At 36.2% G+C, this 24050-nt stretch overlaps 1 protein-coding gene across 17 annotated transcripts in view; it reads left to right on the top strand.

Moving 5' to 3' along the window:
- Positions 1-24050, top strand: part of BLTP1 (bridge-like lipid transfer protein family member 1) — a 148110-nt gene that overhangs the window by 60146 nt on the left and 63914 nt on the right. For all 17 annotated transcript variants that reach the window (XM_034401468.2, XM_087874611.1, XM_034401470.2 and 14 more), the window contains exons 31-46: positions 695-815; positions 1599-1742; positions 2978-3105; positions 3429-3631; positions 10553-10750; positions 10838-11049; positions 11825-11976; positions 13163-13313; positions 13749-13901; positions 14707-14947; positions 17797-17936; positions 18259-18478; positions 19800-19955; positions 20833-21008; positions 21615-21790; positions 22027-22733. In XM_034401468.2, coding sequence (XP_034257359.2) covers positions 695-815; positions 1599-1742; positions 2978-3105; positions 3429-3631; positions 10553-10750; positions 10838-11049; positions 11825-11976; positions 13163-13313; positions 13749-13901; positions 14707-14947; positions 17797-17936; positions 18259-18478; positions 19800-19955; positions 20833-21008; positions 21615-21790; positions 22027-22733 — 3278 coding nt within the window. The remainder of the gene's footprint in view (positions 1-694; positions 816-1598; positions 1743-2977; positions 3106-3428; positions 3632-10552; positions 10751-10837; positions 11050-11824; positions 11977-13162; positions 13314-13748; positions 13902-14706; positions 14948-17796; positions 17937-18258; positions 18479-19799; positions 19956-20832; positions 21009-21614; positions 21791-22026; positions 22734-24050) is intronic.

Here is a 24050-nt window from a genome sequence, read left to right as displayed (position 1 = left end):
AAATGTTTTTCATGCGAGCTACCAAAGCCATTGGGAGATCAGGCAGCGGACAAATTTAATAATAAATAAAACTATTGGGCTTCCCTATATTGTCAGATCCTAAATTTTCTGCTAACTGCTTATTTATTTATTAAATTTATATGTTACCCATCTAGCTATCAAGTGAATCTGGATAGCTTACAGATTATTAATAACAATATAGACTGTAAGAAGTTTAAAAATATCAAAACATTGAAATTTAAAACAGAATTTTTAGCTTATGGAAAACTTAATAGCAATAGCACTTAGACTTACAGTATATACTGCTTCACAATGCTTTACAGCCCTCTCTAAGCAGTTTACAGAGTCAGCATATTGCCCCCAACAATCTGGGTCCTCATTTTACCGACCTCAGAAGGATGGAAGGCTAAGTCAACCTTGAGCCAATCAGGATCGAATTGCTGAATTGCTGGCAGCTGGCAATCAGCAGAAGTAACCTGCAGTACTGCATTCTAACCACTGTGCTACCACATGTACAAATGTAATCATTTAAAAAAATAAATTTTACAGATGCATTTATTATAAATATCTTTAAAGTTTTAGACATAAGTTAATTTGGCTATATTTTTCTCAAGCCTTTTATAAAGAGACAAGTAGATAAAATCTTGTTTGAAACCTGCTTTCAACATATATTTTGGACTAACTCTTCCTATAGGTATATAGAAGCAATGGTGTACTGTGCAAGCACACGTCATGCAGCAGCCATTGTGGATGATTTGCATTGTAAGGTTCTCAGAGAAGCTGTCCAGAATAAAAAAACAACATTTTCAGAAAATGTATGTATAATTATCTAATTAAATTTCTTATTATGGCAAAGATTTATTATTTCCATACAGCTTGTTGCCTTCCCCAAATGTGCTTTGGCTTTTTTTTTTCTTATTTGGCTTACTAAACAACAACAGAATAATAATATTGTATATTTAGTCCTCAAAGATAGAGAAAAAGGAAAGTAAACCCTTGCTTCAGGAGATGGGGTGGAAGGGAATATGTATTTACTCCATTTATTTTTTATAAATAAGTATATGCTATAGTACATAAGCAAAGAAAAAATGCTTTACATAAGTAAAGAAAAATATTTTTATATTTTTGGACTTCAGTTCAAAAATTATTTGCTTGAAAATTCAGTTCTCGTCATTCTCTCACCTATTACCAAAAACTTAACTGCCAAAATGGAGAAAGAGTCAAAAATAATATGTGGGTTCCAGAGAGAAAGGGATGGTGGGGAGAGAATATGAAACAAAATGGAAGATTTATGGAATTACATTTAAAATATTCTATTGTCTAAAAGAATTAGGACTTCCTGAATTTGGAGTATATCTGGTGGTGTTTATTTCTACTGATATTGGATGAAAGGGTAGAAGAAAAGACATGATGCTATTCTGAAGCACTGTAACTTTAAATTAAATTAAAGTCCTTTTATATTTTATTGTTCCCTTGCCTACTTTTTGGAACAAGACACGTCAGTTCTAGGCCAAATAAAACACTTGATCCAAAACAGTTAAACATATTTCCTTTAAATCTTAATTGCAATGTGTACTACTTGTTCTTCGGTTTTAAAGCTATCTTCTAAACAGGATGTGAGAGGAACAAAAATTGAAACTCCGGCTACTGGAACAACTCAAGTAAAGACACAAGCCAATGTTTCTCTCAAACAAGATAATGTGACTATTAAAGGCCTACAAGCCAATGTTACAGTACCTAAGGTAATTAACAGTTTGACCGAGTAGCCTTGAAAAATGCACTAGAGCTTAGCAAGAATTGTCTTGAATATAAACAGGTTAGAAGAACCAAAACATCATTTTGTACAGATTTGGGCTAGGTGAAGGATCTAGGTTTCTGGTATCTTCACTATTTAAAAAGATGACTACCTAGTCTGGATCCTAAGAGAAGAACACTAATACGTTGAAGAGAAGCATAGGCATGAAATTATTTGAAGCTATGTATCATGACCTTGTAATTGTACTAGATGTGTCAATGCCAAAACTGGCCAGTGGGAAAATGGTAATCAGCCTCGGTATGGATTCCTTCATTGTCTACAGAAATACAGGTAGTCCTCGTCTTATGACCACAATTGAGCCCAAAATTTCTTTTGTTAAATGAGACATCTGTTAAGTGAGTTTTGCCCCGTTTTACGACCTTTCTTGTCTCAATTTTTAAGTGAATCACTGCAGCTGATACGTTAGTAACCTGTTTCTTAAGTGAATCTGGTTCCCCATTGACTCTGCTTGTCAGAAGGTTGCAAAAGGTGATCACATGACCTTGGGATACAGCATAAATATGAACTAGCTGCCAAGCATCTGAATTTTGATAACATGATCATGGGAATGCTGTAATGGTTGTAACTGTGAAAAACAGTTATAAGTCACTTTTTCAGTGCCATTGTAACTTTCAATGGTCACTAAATGAACTGTTGTTAGTCAAGGACTACCTGTACCACATAATGTATTAGTTGGAACAACAGCTAAATTACTGGTTCATTTAGCCAATTGCAAATGCAGGTAAATTTCCAGGAAAGTGATTATTATGTCACGGTACTACTGGTCCAAAGTAGCACTTACAAAGATTCAAGATGTTTATGAATAAATAAAGAAAATATGGATGAGTCAGGAACATTTTATTTCTAGTAAAGAATAGGGCCATACTGGTTCCATGCAACAGTGTAGAAAAGAATTCCATGGCTGAGATAATTGAACACAGAATGCTGAGGATGTTTTTTTCCAAATACTAGTTGTACTTTCAATAATATATAAATCTCCCATAATATATCAATTGTACTTATCCTAATTCAATGGCAAAATGTGCAACATGAATGTTGATAACATCTCTTTAGATAAAGTGATGTTCATGCTTTCATGAAATTTTGAAAAACATTTGTTGAATGAAATAAAAACACTTGATTTGTATGTCTCTTCTTAAAACTATGGGATAACTTTTCTAGGTAAATTTATGCTTACTTCAAGCATCAATTGAAGAATCATCCGGGACAGCCACAGCCAAAAATGTAACTCATGTTTCTTTAGTGGCTTTGTGCTTTGATAGGATTGCCACACAAGTCCGTATGAACAGGTAAGGTAATGTTTTAAATAAGTCATACCTTAGTTACATTTTTCATAGAAGATTTAACATTGTGACAAAATCATTGCTTCAGGATTCTTCTTCATCTCCATGGGGTCCCTGTAGTCCAGATTTGGTCTGTATAACACATTTTTAAAAATCTTTTTGTTAAATAATATGGGGCAGATTTATAATATAAATGAGTAACAAATGCCTTCAGCTATGCATATGTATTAATAAAAATATTTTGTTAGCAAACAAAAGTATTTAAATTACTGATACAAGAAACTGCATTTCCTGAGATGTCTCAAATATTTATCTTTTTTAATTAAAAGAGGTGTGGTTGAAGAGAATACAAACAGTGCAGAAACTAGGAGAGGTTCTGTAACTTTTGAGAAGTATGTCCATTCCAATAAAATGCAGCCCCAATCCTCTGGCTCTCTACGATCAAATGCTGGAGCAGAAAAAGGAAAAGAAATTGCAGCTAAACTTAATATTCATCGTATTCACGGGCAACTCAGAGGCTTAGATACTTCAGGTAAGCCTTTTTGTAATGCTAATTTGGCAGTGCTTTGCTACAAAAATCTTATTAAGACTAGAATATATCTTATTAAGACTTGAATATATATATGCAAGAATTTCTTTTTCCCCCTATTTTTATTTTAGTTGAGAAAAGTTAAAGTGCAAAACTCCAAAAACAAAAACACACAGAACAAGACATTTTTAAAAGTGCATTAAAGAAGAAAAAAAAGATCCAATATATATACACATATTATCCCCCCTAGTTGAATACTTATTAATAAATTACTAAAATATTTTTTTCTTGTGAAACAGACCCCCCAAAAATTTAAACTACAAGATCTATTTTATTTCATTTTTTTGAATATACATCAATATCAATACATGAACAGTGAGGCATCTGTATATCATTCATTTGGATACAGTAGTAATGATAGTATTAATATTATTTGTTATTTAAATCATGTAATTGTAATAATATTCTTATACATATTTGACTTTAAATATAAGCCTTCATTATTTAATTGTTCAACATTTTAGTCCCCTATTCTAATAACAATAACAGTACCATCTTTGAACCTCTAATCTTCATATTCATATTTCAACCTCTAATCTTCATAAGACGCCTAGAGAGTGGTTGGAGGGCCAGTCGTTCCGAATCCGATCGAACACTAATTAGGTCTCATATTAAGACCTATTTAGTGGCGATAAAAGCGGCAAAGTGTGATTACTTTTCTGCTCTTATTGCATCGGCAGATAATCGCCCAGCTGCCTTGTTTAGAGTGACCCGCTCCCTCCTACATCAGGGAGCGCGGGAGGACCCCTTGCAAGGGTAGGCTGAGGATTTTGCACAGTATCTGCACGATAAAATCACTCAGATTCGGGAAGGCCTGGACTCTGACTGGGTAGATTCCGGCGGGGTGGCTGAGGCGGGTCTTGAGAATGTTATCTGGGACGAGTTCGATCCTGTGACGCCTGAGGACGTGGACAGGATTCTGGGGAGGTTAAACGCAACCACATGTTTACTGGACCCGTGTCCCTCCTGGCTGGTACTGGCTACCCGGGAGGTTACGTGAAGCTGGCTCCAGAGGATTATAAAGGCTTCTTTGGGGAAGGTTTCCTGCCGCCTGCCTTGAAAGAGGCGGTGGTGAGGCCCTTCCTTAAGAAGCCTTCTCTGGACCTGGCTGTTATGGCTAACTATCGTCCTGTCTCCAACGTTCGCTTTATTGCGAAGGTTGTTGAGAGAGTGGTTGCGCAACAGCTCCCGCAGTACCTGGATGAAACCGTCTATCTAGACCCGTGCCAGTCCGGCTTCAGGCCTGGGTACAGCACGGAAACGGCATTGGTCGCGTTGGTTGATGATCTCTGGAGGGCTCAGGACAGGGTTGCTCCTCTGTTCTGGTCCTATTAGATCTCTCAGCGGCTTTTGATACCATCGACCATGGTATCATGCTGCACCGGCTGGAGGGTGGGAGGCACCGTGTTGCGGTGGTTCTCCTCCTATCTCTCCGACCGGTCACAGTCTGTGTTGGCAGGGGGGCAGAGGTCAACCTCGAGGCGCCTTGTTTGTGGGGTGTCACAAGGGTCGGTCCTCTCGCCACTCCTGTTCAACATTTATGTGAAGCCGCTGGGTGAGATCATCCGTGGATTTGGGGTGCGATGCCATCTGTACGCTAATGACACTCAGCTGTACATCTCCACCCCAAATCACCCCAACGATGCCCTTGAAGTGATGTCCCAGTGTCTGGAGGCCGTGCGGGTCTGGATGGGGAGGAACAGGCTTCGACTCAACCCTTCCAAGACCGAGTGGCTGTGGATGCCGGCATCCCGATATAGCCAGCTGGTGCCATCGCTGGCTATTGGGGGCGAGTCATTGACCCCCACAGAGGGGGCTTGCAACTTGGGCATCCTCCTGGACACTGATCTGTCCCCGTACCCACACACACACACACAGCCAGTCGAGGGTTAAGGAAACACTTTGGAACGCACCCAGTTCTTATCTCCCACTTGGCAGCGATAGACACACCGTCTGCCAAGTGACTTTATTTTCAAAGTAAAACAGAAAGACAAATACTCAAGAGTCCAAATGTCCGACACTTTAAATCTTTCTCTCAGCAGCTCCGGACGAGGCTTTAGTGACTATCCAAGGTTTGCTTTGTTCGTCACAAAAATCCTTGACCACCACCCTCTATTATATAGTCTCTGGGGTGTGGTCCAGTGACTCAGTTCTAATCCCTAGCATGCCTCCTAAGCTGCTGCAAACGTTTATCACGCCTTCGGAGGCGTGCGTCCAGGAATGATGTTTCTTTATCACTCTGATCCGAATCAGCTGTCTCTTCTCCCTCGGCCGGCACTTGAGACAATGCCAGAGGGGAGGGGCCTGGAGAGGGAGGCCTGGCTGACTCCTCTTCCTCATGCTCGGAGCTTTCTTCCTCCGATGGGACAGGCTCAGAGGGCGGGGCCACAACAGACACACGGCTGTCTTTAGAAGAGCACATGACGGCCGTGGCCAGGGGGGCTTTTTATCAGGTTCGCCTGATACGCCAGTTGCACCCCTTTCTGAGTTGGGATTCCTTATGCACAGTCACTCATGCTCTCGTCACTTCTCGCCTGGACTATGGCAACGCTCTCTACATGGGGCTCCCCTTGAGGAGCACCCGGAGGCTCCAACTGGTCCAGAATGCGGCCACGTGGGTGATTACGGGAGTGACATGGCGCTCCCATATAACACCTCTCCTGCGCAAGCTGCACTGGCTCCCGGTGGTCTTCCGGGTGCGCGTCAAGGTGTTGGTTCTCACCTTTAAAGCACTCCATGGCTTAGGGCCAGGATATTTACGAGACCGCCTTCTGCTACCGATAACCTCCCACCGGCCAATATGCTCTCACAGAGAGGGCCTCCTCAGGGTGCTGTCGGTCAAGCAATGTCGGCTGGTGGCCCCCAGGGGGAGAGCCTTCTCTGTGGGAGCTCCCGCCCTCTGGAACGAGCTACCTCCCGGAATACGGCTGATTGTGGATCTCCGCACTTTCCGTAAGGCCCTGAAGACGTTTTTATTTCAGCAAGCCGGCCTGGCCTGAATAGGTTTTATGGGTTAGTTTTAATTGTATAGCTAGGGTTTTAAATTGGGAGGCCGTTTAATTTAATTTATTTTTAATTATCTTAACTTTTATATTGTATGTTATTTTAATTCTCGGCTGTTCACCGCCCTGAGTCCCTTCGGGGAGAAGGGTGGGATATAAATTAAAATAAATAAATAATTAAATTAAATTAAATTAAATTAAATTAAATTAAATTAAATTAAATTAAATTAAATTAAATTAATTAAATTAAATTAAATTAAATTAAATTAAATTAAATTAAATTAAATTAAATTAAATTATTAATTAAATTAATAATTAAATTAAATTATTAATTAAATTAAATTAATAATTAAATTAAATTAAATTAATTAAATTATTAAATTAAATTATTAAATTAAATTAAAATAAATAAATAAAATATTTAGCTATTACTTTTAATATATTATATAAAAATATGCATAATAATATTTCCCCTATATCTTGTCTCTATTCTAGCTCCTAGTAAAGCCATTTTTGTGTTACAAAACATTTCCTCTATCAATCATCTCTTGCCCGTTTTAATATTTCAATTCTTATTCGTTTTTTGACTTGCTTCCCAAATTCCTCCCTTGGGTCTTCTTCTCTAGCTATATCTTTCCTGTTTAATTTAAGTATTTCTTCCATCTCTACTATCTTTTGTTGCCAAACCTCCAGAGGATCTGCCCAACTTTCCATTTTCTTTTCAAAGATATCTTTCTGCTTATCTAATATCATTTTTTGGTCTTTTTAGCATGTATTTTCCCTAAATTGCTTCATAAGTTTTTATTACCTTCTCCCTCTTATCTTCTATTTTTTTTTTTTTTAAACAAACTTTATTCGTATTTAAAAAAGAACATTTAAAACAATTATAAGAAAAACTGAACAAGTTTTTCTTAATCAAACACACAAATTACAAGTACATATACTATACATATATAATGCTCAACTTCATCTATCAACTACTTTCTAATGTTATATATACATATATATATATATATATATATATATACACACGGTGACTTATTTCTTTCTATATCTCTCTGACAGTGCAGTTGTTTATTTACATTAATTTCTCCTAACTTTCATCTCTAAACATTCCCTCTCTCTGACTTATCCACTGGTACCAGCCCTCTTATCTTCTTGTTTTGTTTGTTTATTTAGTTCTGTTTTTTCCCCTGGTTTCTCCATTGTCTCCTCTATTTCCTGGGCTTTTTAAATCATTATTCATTATCCCTTGTGTAGCATTTTCTAACTTCCCATTTATGTTATTCATTATCTCTCTATTATCTTCCTATGATTCCTTGTCATAGTATCATGAATGCTTTGAAACATTGCCACCAACTCTTTTTGCAACCCACTTATTTCCCCCTGCTGAAACATCTTGCCTTCTTTCTTGATAAGTCCAAATATCACTCAGTTGTCTGTCAATGTTCTATCACTGCCCCAGAGTCTCAATTATTTTTGCTCTCAGAAAGTTGATTTGGAAACTTTTCAAAGTTCAACTTTCCATGAACTTTGAATTCACTCAGTCCTGATGTTGCTCCTCCGGAAATACAGTAATATGGTTCTTTAGGTCCCACAGTTAGTCAGTTTAGCTTTTTTTAGGTAATCCAAGAAAATTTCCAAATGTCTCCTTAAATCCCCACTATAAGTTCAATCATAGTTCCTGATATTTAAAAGTTACTTTACTTAGATATCTTCCGTTTTTTCAACATTAGAGCTCCAGTAATCATGGAATAGATAAGTATAAAGCAATAGATAGCACAGCAGTCTTCCAGGTGTTATTTCCACTTTCTCCTCTGTCTTATCAGTATTTTTCTCAGGATTGTAGGGATGTAATGTATTCCATTCACCAGTAGATGGTGCCTTCCGTTTAATTTCAACATTGCATAGATTCGAACAAGTTCCGTTTGTATTTATTCAAACAAATAATCAAAATTCTGACAAGTAATTCCAGCATTTTAAAATGTCTTATTGCCAATAAAAATTAGAGATCCAGTCTTTCTGTGTTTTTAAAGATTTTGCACTCTCTTCTTAATATCCTTTTCTTTCGGGTCTGTGATTTTTCTCTCTGTAATTGTTCACCACTTAAACAAACTCTTCAAAGAGTCCCTTTTCCAGAGTTTATTTTCTTTAGGGTAGGTTTCAGGTGTAAAAAAAAAAAAAAAGTCACATCACACAATTTCAATCACTGTTTATCCACTCTGCTCCAGCACAGTCTTTGTTTCTCTGGCTGCCTCAGCTTCACAGCAGCCATAATGGCTGCCTCTTTGTCATCGGCTGGGAGGGAATTAGCCCTGGGTTAAGCAGGAGACTCGCCACTCTCGGTGACCTGCAGGGTACCCCTCCACTCTTCGTCATCCCTACAGGGTGACTAGCCCCCTATGGGGCCCTCCAACGAAGGGATTTGGCGCAAGTTCGTGGAGCTCTGCTTTTCACATCCGATAGTGCTGCAATGTCAAGCGGAAGTCTATTTGCAGATTATTGACCTGTCATCTTTATACTATATTAATGACAAAATAATTAACAGGAAAAACAATAATAATAAAAAAATGTAAAGTTAGTTTTAAAACCAAATAACAAAACTATTATTACAATCAAGTTTTAGAACTTTTAGAAAATTTACCACGGCATTTTATCTATCCCAATTATTCTTAAATCTCATCCTAAGAGTTAAACCAATTTGTCACTTCTCCATTTACTCAGACATCTGCTATTGTAAGAGTGTAGGCTTGAATTTCAAAGAAGTATATGCAATCAGCTCAGTTAGTTCTATGTCTTTATAACCCATATCTCTTTCCAATGAGTCTGTAGCTTTCAAATTACATTACATTTGTGAATCTAATTTATCCAGCACTACATGTATCTGAATATTTTCCACAGCCATTATCAATTTATCAGACTTTTAAAAATGCTTTCAACCAAGAATTGTATGTTACCAAAAAGTTTTTTTTTTCAGATATCACCCACTCTTGCTTGTCATAATTTGATACACTACTCTGTGTAGCTTAGGCTGAGGCAAAGGTATTTTATGGATATTTTGATTCAAGATTAAAAGGATAATTAAGAAAAAGAACTTGAAATGTTTTGCTAATTAAAAAAATGCAAAAAACCTGTGGTGAGAGTCCAGTATTAATGCAAATCAAACGAAAGCATTTTCCCTATCCAAGAACATGCTGTGTTTCCTTATGGGAAAGTGAAACTTATTCAAGACGATAACATAAATCAAAGCGAAATAGAACAAAAAAAGCTAGAGCCCGGCAGGAGGTTGAAATAAATCAGCATTCAGCCAACCAGTGAATTTTTAAAGATAAAAAGCGGAGTAAAACAGAAAATTCAAAAAGTGAAGTTAAAACCCAGGCATACTTAAGAAAATGAACTGCCGAGAGGAAGATGGATGACCGGTGACTTTTCAACCACTTCCAGAAAAACTGGAATCTTCAAGATACCACTGCCCAGATGGGTCCACAACCATCCAAAACCATCTTGGGTCATTCCTCAGGGTTCCCATTCAAATCCAGGGTGCAACACTGCCAGAGAACCAGCTTTTGGCAGCAAAATCAGATGATAATCAGCAAGAGAGATAAAAAAATCCAAGTTTTATTTCTTTGAGAATGTTTTTGGCTTGTCTTTCCAGAACTTGGAAAGGAATTATTTCAATTTACGAGAAGCAATGTTAGAACTTTCCTTGTTGTAGTTCCAGAGCAAATGGAATAGAAATACTCATACCAGATTATGTATTCTGCTGTAGGAAAAAGGTTGTTTCTAGGAAGTCCAGTTTACTGTAGTTTTTTATTGAAAAAATAATCTTTCCAATAAAATTCTCTTATTTTTTACATTGCAGATATGGGAATCTGTGCCATAACAGCCATTCCATTTGAAAAATCAAAAGTTCTTTTCACTTTGGAAGAGTTGGATGATTTTTCTTTTGTAGATGAAACTGATCATCAGGTAGTTCAAGATGTAACACGAATTGGGCCTAGCCAAGAAAAATGGGGCTGGATAATGTTTGAATGTGGAATTGAAAATCTGACAATAAAAGGTAAATGATCTTTCAACATTTTTAATATATGATAACACTGGAAACATTGTAAAGAAACTGATATTTTCTATGTTTGTATATTGACAGGTGGTAGGCAATGTGGTGCTGTATTATATAATGGATTTGGGAATATAAGTAAATCTGTAGCTACCGACAGAGGTGGATTTCTTGCATCGAATAATTCTTCAGATTCTCCAACTGGCAGTGGTTACAATACTGATGTGTCTGAAGAAATTCTCCACTGTGATTGCGCTAGTGCTGGTTCTGATACTCGTTCAAATTCAGTTTCAGATGAGCAAGTAAGACAGTTTTAAAACAGTCTTTGGACCATTGCTACCTGTTACTATTGTGACAATTAAAATATTTTTCAATTTGCTAAATTAAGCTGTTTTTCAATCTGATTCACTTTTCTGAGAAAATATGTAATTTGCATGTTTTGATAAAAAAAGTTATGCCTTTTATTTTTTTGCAGGTAACACAATAAGCTTCCATCTTAAAAACAAATTTAAGAAATCTGACCATCCACTTTGGACCAGGGGTGAAATGCTCCCGGTTCGGACCCGATCGCCTGATCTGGTAGCAATGGCGGCGGGTGATCGTGCGGCTCAGCTGGGATCATCAGAGGCTTTTCAAAGCATTTTTTTCTGCAACCTCTTGGCCGAAGAAGTGGTTAAAAAAATGCTTTGAAAAGTCTCTGACGACCCCAGCTGAGTTGCCTGATCGGCAGAGAGGTAAAAAATATTTCTCTACCATCAGGCAACTCAGCTGGGATTGTCAGAGAGGCTTTTAAAAAAATACCTCTCTGCTGATCAGGCAACTCAGCTGGGATCGTCAGAGAGGTATTTTTTAACAAGCCTCTCTGACGATCCCAGCTGAGTTGCCTGATTGGCAGAGGCTTTTCAAAGCATTAGAAAAAGTGCTTTGAAAAGTTTTTTTTTTAAAAAAGTTGGCCACTCCCACCCAGTCACATTCCCCCCCCAAGCCACGCCCACAGAACCGGTAGTAACAAATTTTACATTTCACTCCTGCTTTGGACTAATCTTGCACTTTTTCATCTTTATTACTCTTGTTTAGGATGAAGGGGTTGAATCTGATGAACTAAAAAAGGATAATCCTTTACGGCCACCCCCACCTGACTCTTGCAGCATGAAATTGACAATCAAAGAAATCTGGTTCAGTTTTGCAGCTCCAACAAATGTTCGTTCACCTGCCCATATATTTTCAAGGTGTGTTGGATTCCATTTCATATTATTTGAACTTTGGTCAATGGACTGTAGTATATTTTATTGTCTAATATATAAAGCATTTAAAATCTACATGGATTTCACATACAAATTCATATAAATTTAATTTATGGAGTTCATTGTGTAGTTTAATCTAGAGTAGATACCAACTTTTTTTTGAGAATGTGCACTAGGCATTTCTACTTAAAATATATTTTATGTACAGACAGGCACATTTTTAGAGTTATAATTTTGTTGCTGAATGAGAACAATAGTAGGTTAAAATTACAAATTGGAATATTTATGTTAATAGATACAGTTTAAATTTTTAAAAATTCTTTATATACTTAAATAGTTCAATCTTTTTTGTGTTTGTTATGATTAGGGTAAAGTTCAGGTATCAGTTCTTTTAAATACTTGAATTATTCAGACTGCTAACTTTTTATTCCAAAGTGTAGAGTGCTATTTTGCCCTAAGATCTCATTATTAATATGTTTCTGTAATTGCAATGAACTCAAATTGTGATACTTTTTCACTGTTTTAAATAGTTTACCTAAACTCTTTTAATCTTAGTTTTGTCTTTGATTGCAATGGTCATAATAGAAATATTGATTTTTATATATATTGTAGTTATCTAGTCTTACTTTTGCTATCCTATATATACAAATGAAAATCAAAAATTGTTATGATTGATATTTCTATGAAAGTATTCAAATTATGCACTGATAATTTTACCTATTTGTAATGAAACATCTGCAAGAAAGCAATCAAGATCAGAGAGCACAAAGGACCCCATGATATTTAAATTAATTCCTTGTACAGTTATGGATTACTATGGATATTATCCTGTTTCCCCTAAAATAAGACATCCTCTGATAATAAGCCCAATCGGGCTTTTGAGCGCATGTGCTAAAAATACCCCCCCCCCGAAAATAAGCCCTCCCTGAAAATATTTAAACACATGCGCAGCCAATCCCCGCTATTTCTTCTGGTTTCCTCCACGTGCCCCAAAATAATAAGACTTCCTGAAAATAAGGCCATGCGCTTATTTCGGGGTTCAAAAAAATATAGGACAGGGTCTTATTTCAGGGAAACACAATAAAGAACATGTATAAAATTATGTAACTGATGTTCAATTTCCCTTGCATACCCAACTGTTTTATAATTCATCTTTTTTCTAATATTGTAGGCAACTGAATCTTCTGAGTACTGCAACTCCAGCCATTGGGGCTTGGCTTGTTCCTATTGATCAAGTAAAGTCTTCTTTAAACAAATTAGAAACAGAGGGAACCTTGCGTGTTTGTGCTGTCATGGGATGTATTATGACAGAAGCCTTAGAAGTAAGTATCTATTAAGAGAAAGAGTTTGGATATATTAGCCAAAGACTTAACTCTTGAGAAGTGTATGATACTGAGAAAAGTGAAGAGAAAGAGAAGATGACCAGCAGACAGATGTAAAAAGATTAAAAAACAATTTAACAAGAAAAAGAATATACCTCTGTAAAATGCATCCAATTATCTCTATAAAGCACAGAATGTTGCTCCCTTTAAACCCCATTTCTTAACCATTAGTTTTGAAAGACACACACAATAACAATATATTATTAGAGGATGATCATAAAAACTAATGAAGTTCTAAATAATTTTGTATTTAGTTTTTCAGTAAAATTAGACTGTTAGCATAGATTGTGTGTATAGATATTAGCCACAATATTAGATTGTGAAAAAATATTCTCTATATAGAACTAATATAGCTAATTGCTTTTATGTATTCAGAATAAAAGTGTACATTTTCCTTTGAGAAGCAAGTACAACAAGCTCACAAGATTATCTCGTTATCTACAAGAAAATCCTTCGTGTCTGCTGTGCAATATACTTCACCATTATCTTCATCAAGCAACTTTTTCCATCATTGAGGAAGCAACCATGGTAAGTTACTGCTTAAGAATATGGTCTAATTAAAAAAATTACTAAATTTTTTTATTGCTAATAACAAACTCTAGAGCATCCAGAGAAAAACAAAAGCCAAAGAAACAAAAACAGAACAGAGACTTAACAAAGAAGCATTGTTAACACGTTCAGAAAATCCCTACGTATGTAAAAATATTTTATTTTATTATATTATTATAAGCACAAAAATGAATATTGTATTGTGTTTTTGATCAACATAACTTTTTAAATTTATTTTATTGTTATATTGTTATACTGTTATTATTTTGATATAGTGGTATTTATGTAGTGTTGACTTCACTCTAATATAGTCAACATTACATAAACACTCCAATGTTTAATTTTTTATTTTTAATGGTCTCAGTTTTATCACTTTTTATTGTGATTTAAAATGTTGATATTAATAAGCATAAGATTAGCTATTACATCCAGGAATTTAACAGCTGCCAAGTATATCAAACTATTTGTTGCGCAATAAAAGCTTCTATTTTAAGGTGATCACTTAATGCTAAGATCTCCAGTGTGTTATACTTGCTGTTTATACAAAAAAGAAAGAAAGAAAATAAAAATAGAGCAAAATAGACAACAACAACTAAAAAGAAAAAAAAAAGGGAAAGGGCTTATCCTTTGAACATTTTAAAAATCTTGAATCTAAATTGTAGGAATAAATAAGAAAACTCAGAGGTATTTATTTGCAAGCAAATTTGGATGTGATGATATGTAAGGGGGCATCCCTTTTGGAGCCTGCATTTTAGAATGTTCTGGGTATGTGTTTGTATTCTAGAGTGATGGCCTCCCTGCTCTGGTGACATTAAAAAAAGGTCTCATTGCATTAGCAAGGCAATGGATGAAGTTCATTGTGGTGACCCCAGCCTTCAAAGGGGTAAGTTTACACAGACCAACTCAGCCACTAAAACTCCAGTCAACTGTACAACAGGAACAAGAGAATGGCTTAGGTTTGGACAATGTGGGAGGACTTCAAAGTGACACAAGTGCTGATGGAGCAGAATTTGAGTTTGATGCAGGTATTGTATTCATTTTCACATACTTTCTTTTTCTCTCCCTCCTCCCTTCCCTCTGTCCCTCCATCCCTCTGTGTGTTCTTAAGATCAGTTTATTTTGCATTCCATCCACATATGGTATTCTTTCCTCTTTAACACATACTTGGAGAGAAATATGTTTTAAAAATTATTTAACCTGGCTCTGTCAGTGCATAAAATGGATTTTCCTTCCAAGTGCAATTATACATTTGTAAAATATTGTAATATTCTAAGCTAATTCACAGGGGAAAATATAGGTGTTTACAGTAGCATAAGCAATATAATTTTAAAATTCATAATCACAATAATTAAAAAGTGGGAGGGAGGCTGAAAAAATGTTATAAATAGAAGAATTTCAAAAAATACTGCTTCAGTTTTACTACTTGCTGTTTTGCTGAGATTATTGAATTACATTATTCAAATATTGCTGTTTCTTTCTTTTCCTTCCTTATCTGTACATAGCAGCTGGTAGCTGATAAATTGATTCCCTTAAATTAATACATAGCTAACAGATACGGAGTTGTAATCCTGGCCTATCACTTAAGCAAAGACCTGTGCTGAGTGGGCATTTTAAGGGGAATTGTAATTTATATATTCAAAAACCAAGATCTGCAATAACCATTTCTTTTTCTTCATGTTTTCTTTTGAGGAAAGAATATTTGGATTTATGAATTCATTTTTCTTTTTGTGTTTCTGTTTAAAATAATTGGATTTTAATTTGTTCAGACAATTGGTGACTGCCTTTCAAGGTAGATTAGATTAGGAAATAGATTCCACAGGAAGCCTAGAATTATATTTTATTGAAATAGGCTAAAAATTAGAATTTTGCAAGTACATATTTTCATTCATCTTCTTTTTATAGCCCAGAAAGTTGGGGGATGGGAATTAGCATGAGTCTTTCTATAATATTTTCCTTCCTCTCTGAGAGTTTTCATAAAGGTAGCCTCAATTTATGACCATTTGTTGAAATGAACGTAAATCGTTGAAATTACAAGGGTGTCAAAAAGAGCAACTATGACCTGTATTCGCACTTATGACTATCACACCAATCGCACAGTCATGTGATTGCAATTCAGACATTGGACAGCCAACTCACATTTACAGTTATTTTTTAAATGTCCTGCGGTCATGTGGTTATGCTTTGCATTTTTTTGCTGATTTCCAGCAAAAAAATTCCCCTTGGGGAAGCTGGATTCACTTAATGACTGCAGTGATTTGCTTAATGACTGCTATAGAAATTGTTGTAAAATCAGGTCCGAGACAAATTACTACTGCAATGATTTAGGATGGAAATTTCCCCAATTGTGGTCATAAGTTGAGGATTATCTATATGTTTCTTCTGCACCTGCTGTTTCTCTAACAGCCTCTGGATTCCTCTACAATTGCTTATCTGACTTATCTTGTATAAGTAGCAATAATTATGCATGGTAATATGCTACCCAGCCTGTTTTACAGACTGAATTTATAAATTTCCACTATAAATAACTGCATATAATGGTATTCCAATCATCTGTAGGATATATACCTTGGTGGTTAGCAAATGCTGGTCTCCCTGTTATGTAGCAAAATCCCTGCCACAATTCCCAGATTCTGTTCCCAGGCTGGTACAAAAAACCATCAAGGCTTATCGCCTCTGGGGATATTAATTTATATTTGGATGGCATTGAGTTAGGACAACTCAGGAGTTCATGTCAGAAAGATGTTCTCCATGTGGGATTTAGTTGTTTAATGTGTGGATTAAGGCTATGAGATACCATTGCAACATCCTCCAGATTGGCTCATAGGTGGTGCATTAAATGGAACTGGGCAGCCATGGCCTACAACTACCTATGGCCTACAACTACCTATGAAGCAGTAGCTGTGGAATGCCCAAATCTGGGCTGGTTGTCCATAAAGAGATAACACCATAACTATTAAAGCACCTTAATAAAAAAGAGGAACAAATACATTTAAGTAACTTTTTAATTGTGTTGAATTACATTTTAATTATTTATTCTGGAAAATATCTAGTAAACAGATACCAAAAATCCTTCGAAGTTTTGAAAATATATATATGTATATATACACACACACACACACACACACACACACAAAATATAACAGCTTTCCAGCTTTGCGAACCAGCAGGTGGAGGGAGAGAAGGGATGGGTCCGTGCTTGCCCACCGCAAGCAGCTCCATTTGTGCAAGTGGAAGACATGCACACCGCTCATGCAAATGGTGCAAACACGCTCTCTCTGCTGCTTGCGCAAGTGAGGATACGTGTGCACTCACTTGCCACTTCCGTGGCCTGGTTTCCAATGGCTCAAGGCTCGATAGTGGGCCACGGCCTGAGGGTTGGGGACCCCTGCAATAAAATGTATGCACTCCAATAAAACTCTTCTAAAGTTTTTCAGTACAGGTAATCTTTGACTTAGAAACATTAGTTTAGCTTCAATGGGGAAAGGTAGATTCACTTAACGACTGTATGACTCAGTTAACAGCTGAATTGATTTGCTTAACTGTGGCAAAAAAGGTGGTAAAATGGGACAAAATTCACTTAATAGCTGCCTTGTTTAGTCAAGGAAATGTCAGGCTCTGTTATGATCATAAATCAAAAACTGTCTGATTAATGTAAATTGGCAGAGAAGTTGTTTAATCAAAAGTACTTGTAAAAAGAGTCCAATATATTTATTGATGCTGAATGAGCTGATTCAAATTTCAGTATTTTTCTTGAATTTTGGATACTCAATATTAATAAGAATTTGTTGTCAGCTAAGCAATATCTATTTTAGTAACTAATTGTCTTGGCTAGATTTATCCTCTTGATAATTTCTCCATTTCTCAAATGTTTTAGCTACTGTCAGTGAACATACGATGCTTCTGGAAGGAAGTGGTACACGCCCCCCACCTGCTGCTGGGCCTGTAACTGGCGCTGAGATTATGAGAAAATTATCAAAGACTCATACTCATAGTGATTCTGGCCTTAAAATAAAGGTAAATCTGTTTTATTCCATATCAGTATGAAATTTTATATCCTATGCATACATATACTTTTTTCTTGAAGAAAAAATACAAAAATATAATTTGTATCTAGATCTTAGTATTCCTTATAATTATAATATGAACAATGCATTTACCACTTTGTCTCCAGGTAGAGTTTTATTCAGGTTAAGTTCTTGTGATCACCAGCTATTTCTTATACTATGAATAAATCTGGGCAGAAAACAGATTGAATTTAGTGGGAATTAGCAATGGATATGTATTGGAGTTGGTTTCTTGTTATCTTATTAACATTCTATGTGTATTTGCTTTTCAGGGTATCCATCCATATCATTCTCTGAGCTATACCAGTGGAGATACAGCTACAGACTCACCAATGCATGTTGGTCGTTCTGGGCTACTTGTTAAAGAAAGTCCAAGAAAAGAGAGTTTACTTAGCTATTTGACTGGAAGTTTTCCTAGCCTACATAATCTTTTGGATGGGACTCCTCAAAAAAATACCACCGCCCCCAAAAGTAGCTCTTTAACAAGAACAGGTAGAAATCATTTCGTTGCTATTGCATTTTATTGATGAAAGCAATGAATGATGGCTTAATATCACACTATTCATTGTTTTCAGTATTACTTCCTTAGAATTCTCAAGATACTATAGCAATTTTCTTTTCACCAAGCACAGGTTCAGATGTAAACTGCATAGCCACTTCTCTAAAACTAAACTTGATTAAAGTGGCAATAAATCAACTGGTATAAACACTGTTACCAAAAGAGATCCATATTACTTTTGGAATATTTTTTTAAATAAAGTGTAATTTATTCTTGTGTCAGTATCTGTGGACTTAAAAACAAAGTGTAAAATATCTCTTCTTGGTCTGTTACTTAGATGTTTGTCTGCTGTCAGCTTATTTATTTAAGCTATATCCTCCTAATAATGACCTAATAAATAAGTAGAAGAATTTGTAGACAATTTTGTAACATATAGAATTCTGTTGTATGCTATGTATATTCTATGTATATGTAATTCCAATAAAGTTTATTATACAGGTTTCAGTTCTATAGAACTTTCATTGGTAACCTATTTTCTCTGTAATTTATAAAAATATGGCCATATGGCTTTTTTTTTTCATTGTGCCTTCTGGTATCTGCCTAGAATCTGTCTAGATTTTTTAAAATCATTTCTACTTTGGGTTTTTATGGTTCGTCACGCACTCAGTCAGATGTTCAGACTAGATTTGATATTTTTGCATGACTATCAAGTCCTTCCCTAGGACCCTGGGATAGGCAGATATTGAAGTTTGATGGTGTTACAGATACCACCGCAGGATGTAAGCTGTTCCAAGTAAAGCTCCCTTTTATAATTGATGAATGTTGAATTTGACATTGCCGATGGTGTGCAAATGTTGCCCCAATGGTTTTGGGATTGTAACCAAGATGCCTATTACTATTACTTTTGCTCTCCTTTGCCACTCTGTATTTCTATTTGCAGTCTTTGTATTTTGTTATTTTCTGCAGATTTTTCTCTTCTATTATTATTACTAAAATGTATTAGTGTCCCAATTCCTTTGGACTCCAGTAGAGATCTAGTTTCTATAGAGATACATAGAATCTAATTTCTATGTATCATTGTACAATTTCATTGTAATAGGGCAAAGAAAGTTCTTCTAGCTTACTTTTTATTAACAAGAAATTGACCAATATTTAATGCTTGGTTGACACTTCATCATCAGTGACAGAAATGTATGTAGAGTACAATTTTTTTGCATAATCTCTTAAAACGAATTTCAAATTGGTTTGAAAAATATATTATCAACATTTGTTTTTAAGGGCTTACAGTATGTAATTATTTTTATTCCTATCTAGCAAACACCATGCAATCTGAAATTCTATCAGAACATCCATTATTATCAGAACCAACTGTGAGTTTTTATAACTGGATGTCAAATGCAGTTGGCAATAGAGGAAATACGGTTCAAGAATCTCCTGTCACCAAAACTGGTCACAACAGTCTTCCAGCAGGTATTCTGAAATTCAGAGTTTGCTTTAATACAATAACTGAATGCCTAAGTAAAATAAAATAAAAGCTGTCTTTAAAAATAATCTACTCTGTGCTTGTTAATTGAAATGAAAAAATTAAAAGAATATACTACTGAACTTAAGGTATTTAAAATAGTAATATAAAATGAATTCTAATGATAAACTTGCCCATTATCCTGTTTCTAATAGCATCATCTAAACATTTTCAAAAATTCATCAAAGAAAATTTTTCTTAGTAACTGTCCCATTGAAGTCAGTTTGGAATATAATGATATATTTATGCCTTTTGACCTTAAGAAAAAAGTCTATATATTATCATTCTCAAAGTCGAAAGTTTGATTACTAATAGTTATCCCAAAGGGGTATGGTCCTGAATTCAAGGCAATGATCTCTCCTCAAGAAATTTTAAAATGAAAAAACTTCCTCTTTCACAATTACTACGTTCTCAGTAAAACTGAGACTGTACTTGGAAAAAAATATATATTCCTTTGAGGTGAATGCAGTATTTGTTTGATGTGCTTTATCTAGTAATGAAAACAATGTAAGATAATTGTGCAGACATTTTAGGCTCTGAAGAGATAAAAACTTTTTGGCTATTTTTCACCTGCTGGAATTCATGATTGTTCTTCATATTCTGTGTCAATAGTGATGTATGTTTGTGTGTGTGCACATATATATACAGACACACACACAAACACACAGATGCTTACATACATCAACTGAAATTGATGTCACACAGAGTGTATTTTCCTCAGGATTGAAGTTTTCTTTTATCTGAATAATTTTTGAGCTTTCTGAATCCTGAATATAGTAGAACTAAGTTTGCTACTAGAAAATTAATACAGGAACTGTTTTATAGGTGTGGCTCCAAATCTTCCAACTATACCGTCAGCATCTGACTTCAATACAGTAATGTCTAGTGACCAAAACACATTGGATGGAACACAGTCACAACATAGTACTAGCCAAGATGATATTGTTGGTATTGAGGAGGCAAACCAGGGACTCCCTGCTGTTCAACTTGCTGATGCACAGGTATATGCTTGTATTTAAAATTGGAGGCCAGGCATGGTAAATAAAGTTTATTGTATAGTGGTTAAGGCACGAGTGTAGAAATCAGGAGACTGTGAATTTTAGTCCTGCCTTAGGCACAAAGCCAAGTTGACTTTGGGGCTATACCAATAATTAGGCTGTTCTGTTGCAGGAAAAAAAAGTATACAGTATATGGAGATTTTCTACTGGAAGATAAAATATTCAAGTTCTATATTTATATATTAGACCTAGGGTTTAAATATGAAGCTTTTTCCACTTGACTTTTCAAATCAACATAATTCTTTTCCAGTTTAAGAATTGTAGACATGCATTTCCTATGTACATAAGTTTTCACTCTACATAGGTTTTCATCTCTCCAACTTCAATTATGTCATTGGCATGAGAATTATAAATACATTGTTCTTCCTTCTTTTTGTTTAATTGCACACTAAATTGAAAGATACACATAGACACTGAATTTATTATGTCAACCTGCAATCTTTCACTGCTTTAAAATATTGGAAGCATTTTCAAAAGTGTAGTAACATTTAATGAATGACAATTTCAATAGTTATGATTTAAGAAAACACCTGACTTTATTTTTTATAGGTTGTTTTCAAACCTCTTCTGAGCCACACAGGAATTCAGCCTCAGGATGTAGTACCATTGTGCTACAGGATGTACTTTGGTGAACATCTCTCATTCTCAGGAACTCTGGATTGCCTTAGGGCAGACATTGTTGATTCAGATACAGCAAAGGAGAGAAGAAGTAAAAGAGCACAAAGGTATGACACTCAAGCTCCAAAAATACATTTCATATTAAAAAATAATAATTTTATTTTCCTCTTTATGAAGTCAGAAATAATGTAGTCCTTAAGAAAATTATGAAATGGCATGCAGCAGGCAAATTAGATAATCATGTAGTTGGGATATCACTTTCTGAAATGTTACCTAAATAATGTAATTTCAGTTGCTTTTATGGTTCTTAATGTAAGAGTAATTCTTGTGTTTTGTTTCCTAGGCAAGGATTAGTAAATCTTCCTCCACTTGAATTCAAACCAGCATTAATGTTGGAAACTTTTAGTATTAGTGCTGTTATAATGGAGAAGTCGGTGAATACACCTCAAAATTCTACCAATGCTCTTTCTTTTCATGACTTTAACAAACGTCATTATAGCACATTTCATTGCAATTTTACAATCTCTTGTCAATCTATAAGCCAGCATGTTGATATGGCACTTGTTCGACTTATTCACCAATTCAGCACCATGATAGATGATATTAAAGCTACACAAACCGACATCAAACTTAGTAGATATACAGCTGGCTCAGCTTCTCCAACACCAACCTTTAAAACTCGGAAACACAGAGACTTCCGTTCTTCTGATTTCAGTCGCAGTTCTCGAGGCAGTCTTAATGGTGTCAACAGAGTGAACAATGCAAAAAATAAACGCTCAAACAGTGAGAACAATAAAAAAGAATCTCGGAATAAAAATTCACTGGGAAGGGCAGAAAGAAGGACTTCTAAAGTATCCAGAAAAGGTTCCAGGGATGTTGTTGACCATGTCACCATTCATATGGATGACTCTGATTCAATTACAGTGTCGGAACAGAGTGAACCTTCTGCAGAGTGCTGGCAAAATATGTATAAACTGTTGAACTTTTATTCTCTTATCTCAGATCCCACAGGGATTTTAGAAAAATCTTCTGAAACATTTTATCCAGCAGGTAAGAAAATCTTTGATGAATTACCATAATTTGCCTCTCTTGGAGAGGGCAAATGAATTACATTCTGCCCCTTATGTTCCTGCATGCAATGTCCCAAAGGACAGAGCTTGCATCATACCTACATTACATATATATACATACATACATACCCACCTTTATTATTTTTAGAAGTAACTCAGGGAGCCAAACTTAACATATTCATTATGTTTTACTGCTTTTTAAGACTAAATAAAATAGCCTACAAGATAAGAAATAGTACAGATATAAAAGTTATTATTATTATTATTATTATTATTTATTATTTATTAGATTTCTATACCGCCCTACTCCCGAAGGACTCAGGGCGGTGCACAGCCAAACAATAAAAACACATACAATACAAAATTTAAAAAATAGAATAAAATCAAATTAAATAATTTTGGCCCCGACAAATTTAAAACCCCAAACTTTTAAAACCAATTTAAAATTGAATATATAAATACTAAAAAATATTTAAAATTTTAAAAATCTTTTATAAAAGAGGGGGAAAATTAGGCCAGGCCGGCCTGGTGAAATAGTAAGGTCTTTAAGGCGCGGCGGAAGGTGCGCAGATCCGGGATCCTCCGTATCTCTGGGGGGAGCTCGTTCCAGATAGTAGGTGCCCCCACAGAGAAGGCTCTCCCCCTGGGGGCCGCCAGTCGGCATTGTTTGGCTGACGGCACCCGGAGGAGCCCCTCTCTATGGGAGCGTACCGGCCGGTGGGAGGCTATTGGTGGTAGTAGGCGGTCCCGCAAGTACCCGGGTCCTAAGCCATGGAGCGCTTTAAAGGTGGTAACCAAAACCTTGAAGCGCACCCGGAAGACCACCGGGAGCCAGTGCAGCTCGCGCAGGAGAGGTGTTACATGGAAACGCCATGTCGCTCCCATTACCACCCGCGCGGCCGCACTCTGCGCCAGTTGGAGCCTCCGGGTGCTCCTCAAGGGGAGCCCCATGTAGAGAGCGTTGCAATAGTCCAGGCGGGAGGTGACAAGGGCATGAGTGACCGTGCGTAAAGAGTCCCGATCCAGAAAGGGACGCAACTGGCGAATCAGGCGAACCTGATGAAAAATCCTCCCGGTCACGGCCGTCAAGTGCTCTTCTAAAGACAGCCGTGAGTCCAGGAGGACGCCCAAGTTGCGAGCCCTCTCCGTGGGGGCCAATGATTCGCCCCCAATAGTCAGTGATGGCGTCAACTGACTATATCGGGACGTCGGAAACCACAGCCACTCAGTCTTGGATGGGTTGAGCCTGAGCCTGTTCCTCCCCATCCAGATCCGTACGGCCTCCAGGCACCGGGAC

The sequence above is a fragment of the Pantherophis guttatus genome, chromosome 8, assembly GCF_059756535.1.
Source record: "Pantherophis guttatus breed Tessera chromosome 8, ASM5975653v1, whole genome shotgun sequence".
NCBI lineage: Eukaryota > Metazoa > Chordata > Lepidosauria > Squamata > Colubridae > Pantherophis > Pantherophis guttatus.
The sequence above is the reverse complement of the archived record's forward strand: the minus strand, read 5'-3'. Positions and strand labels throughout refer to the sequence as shown.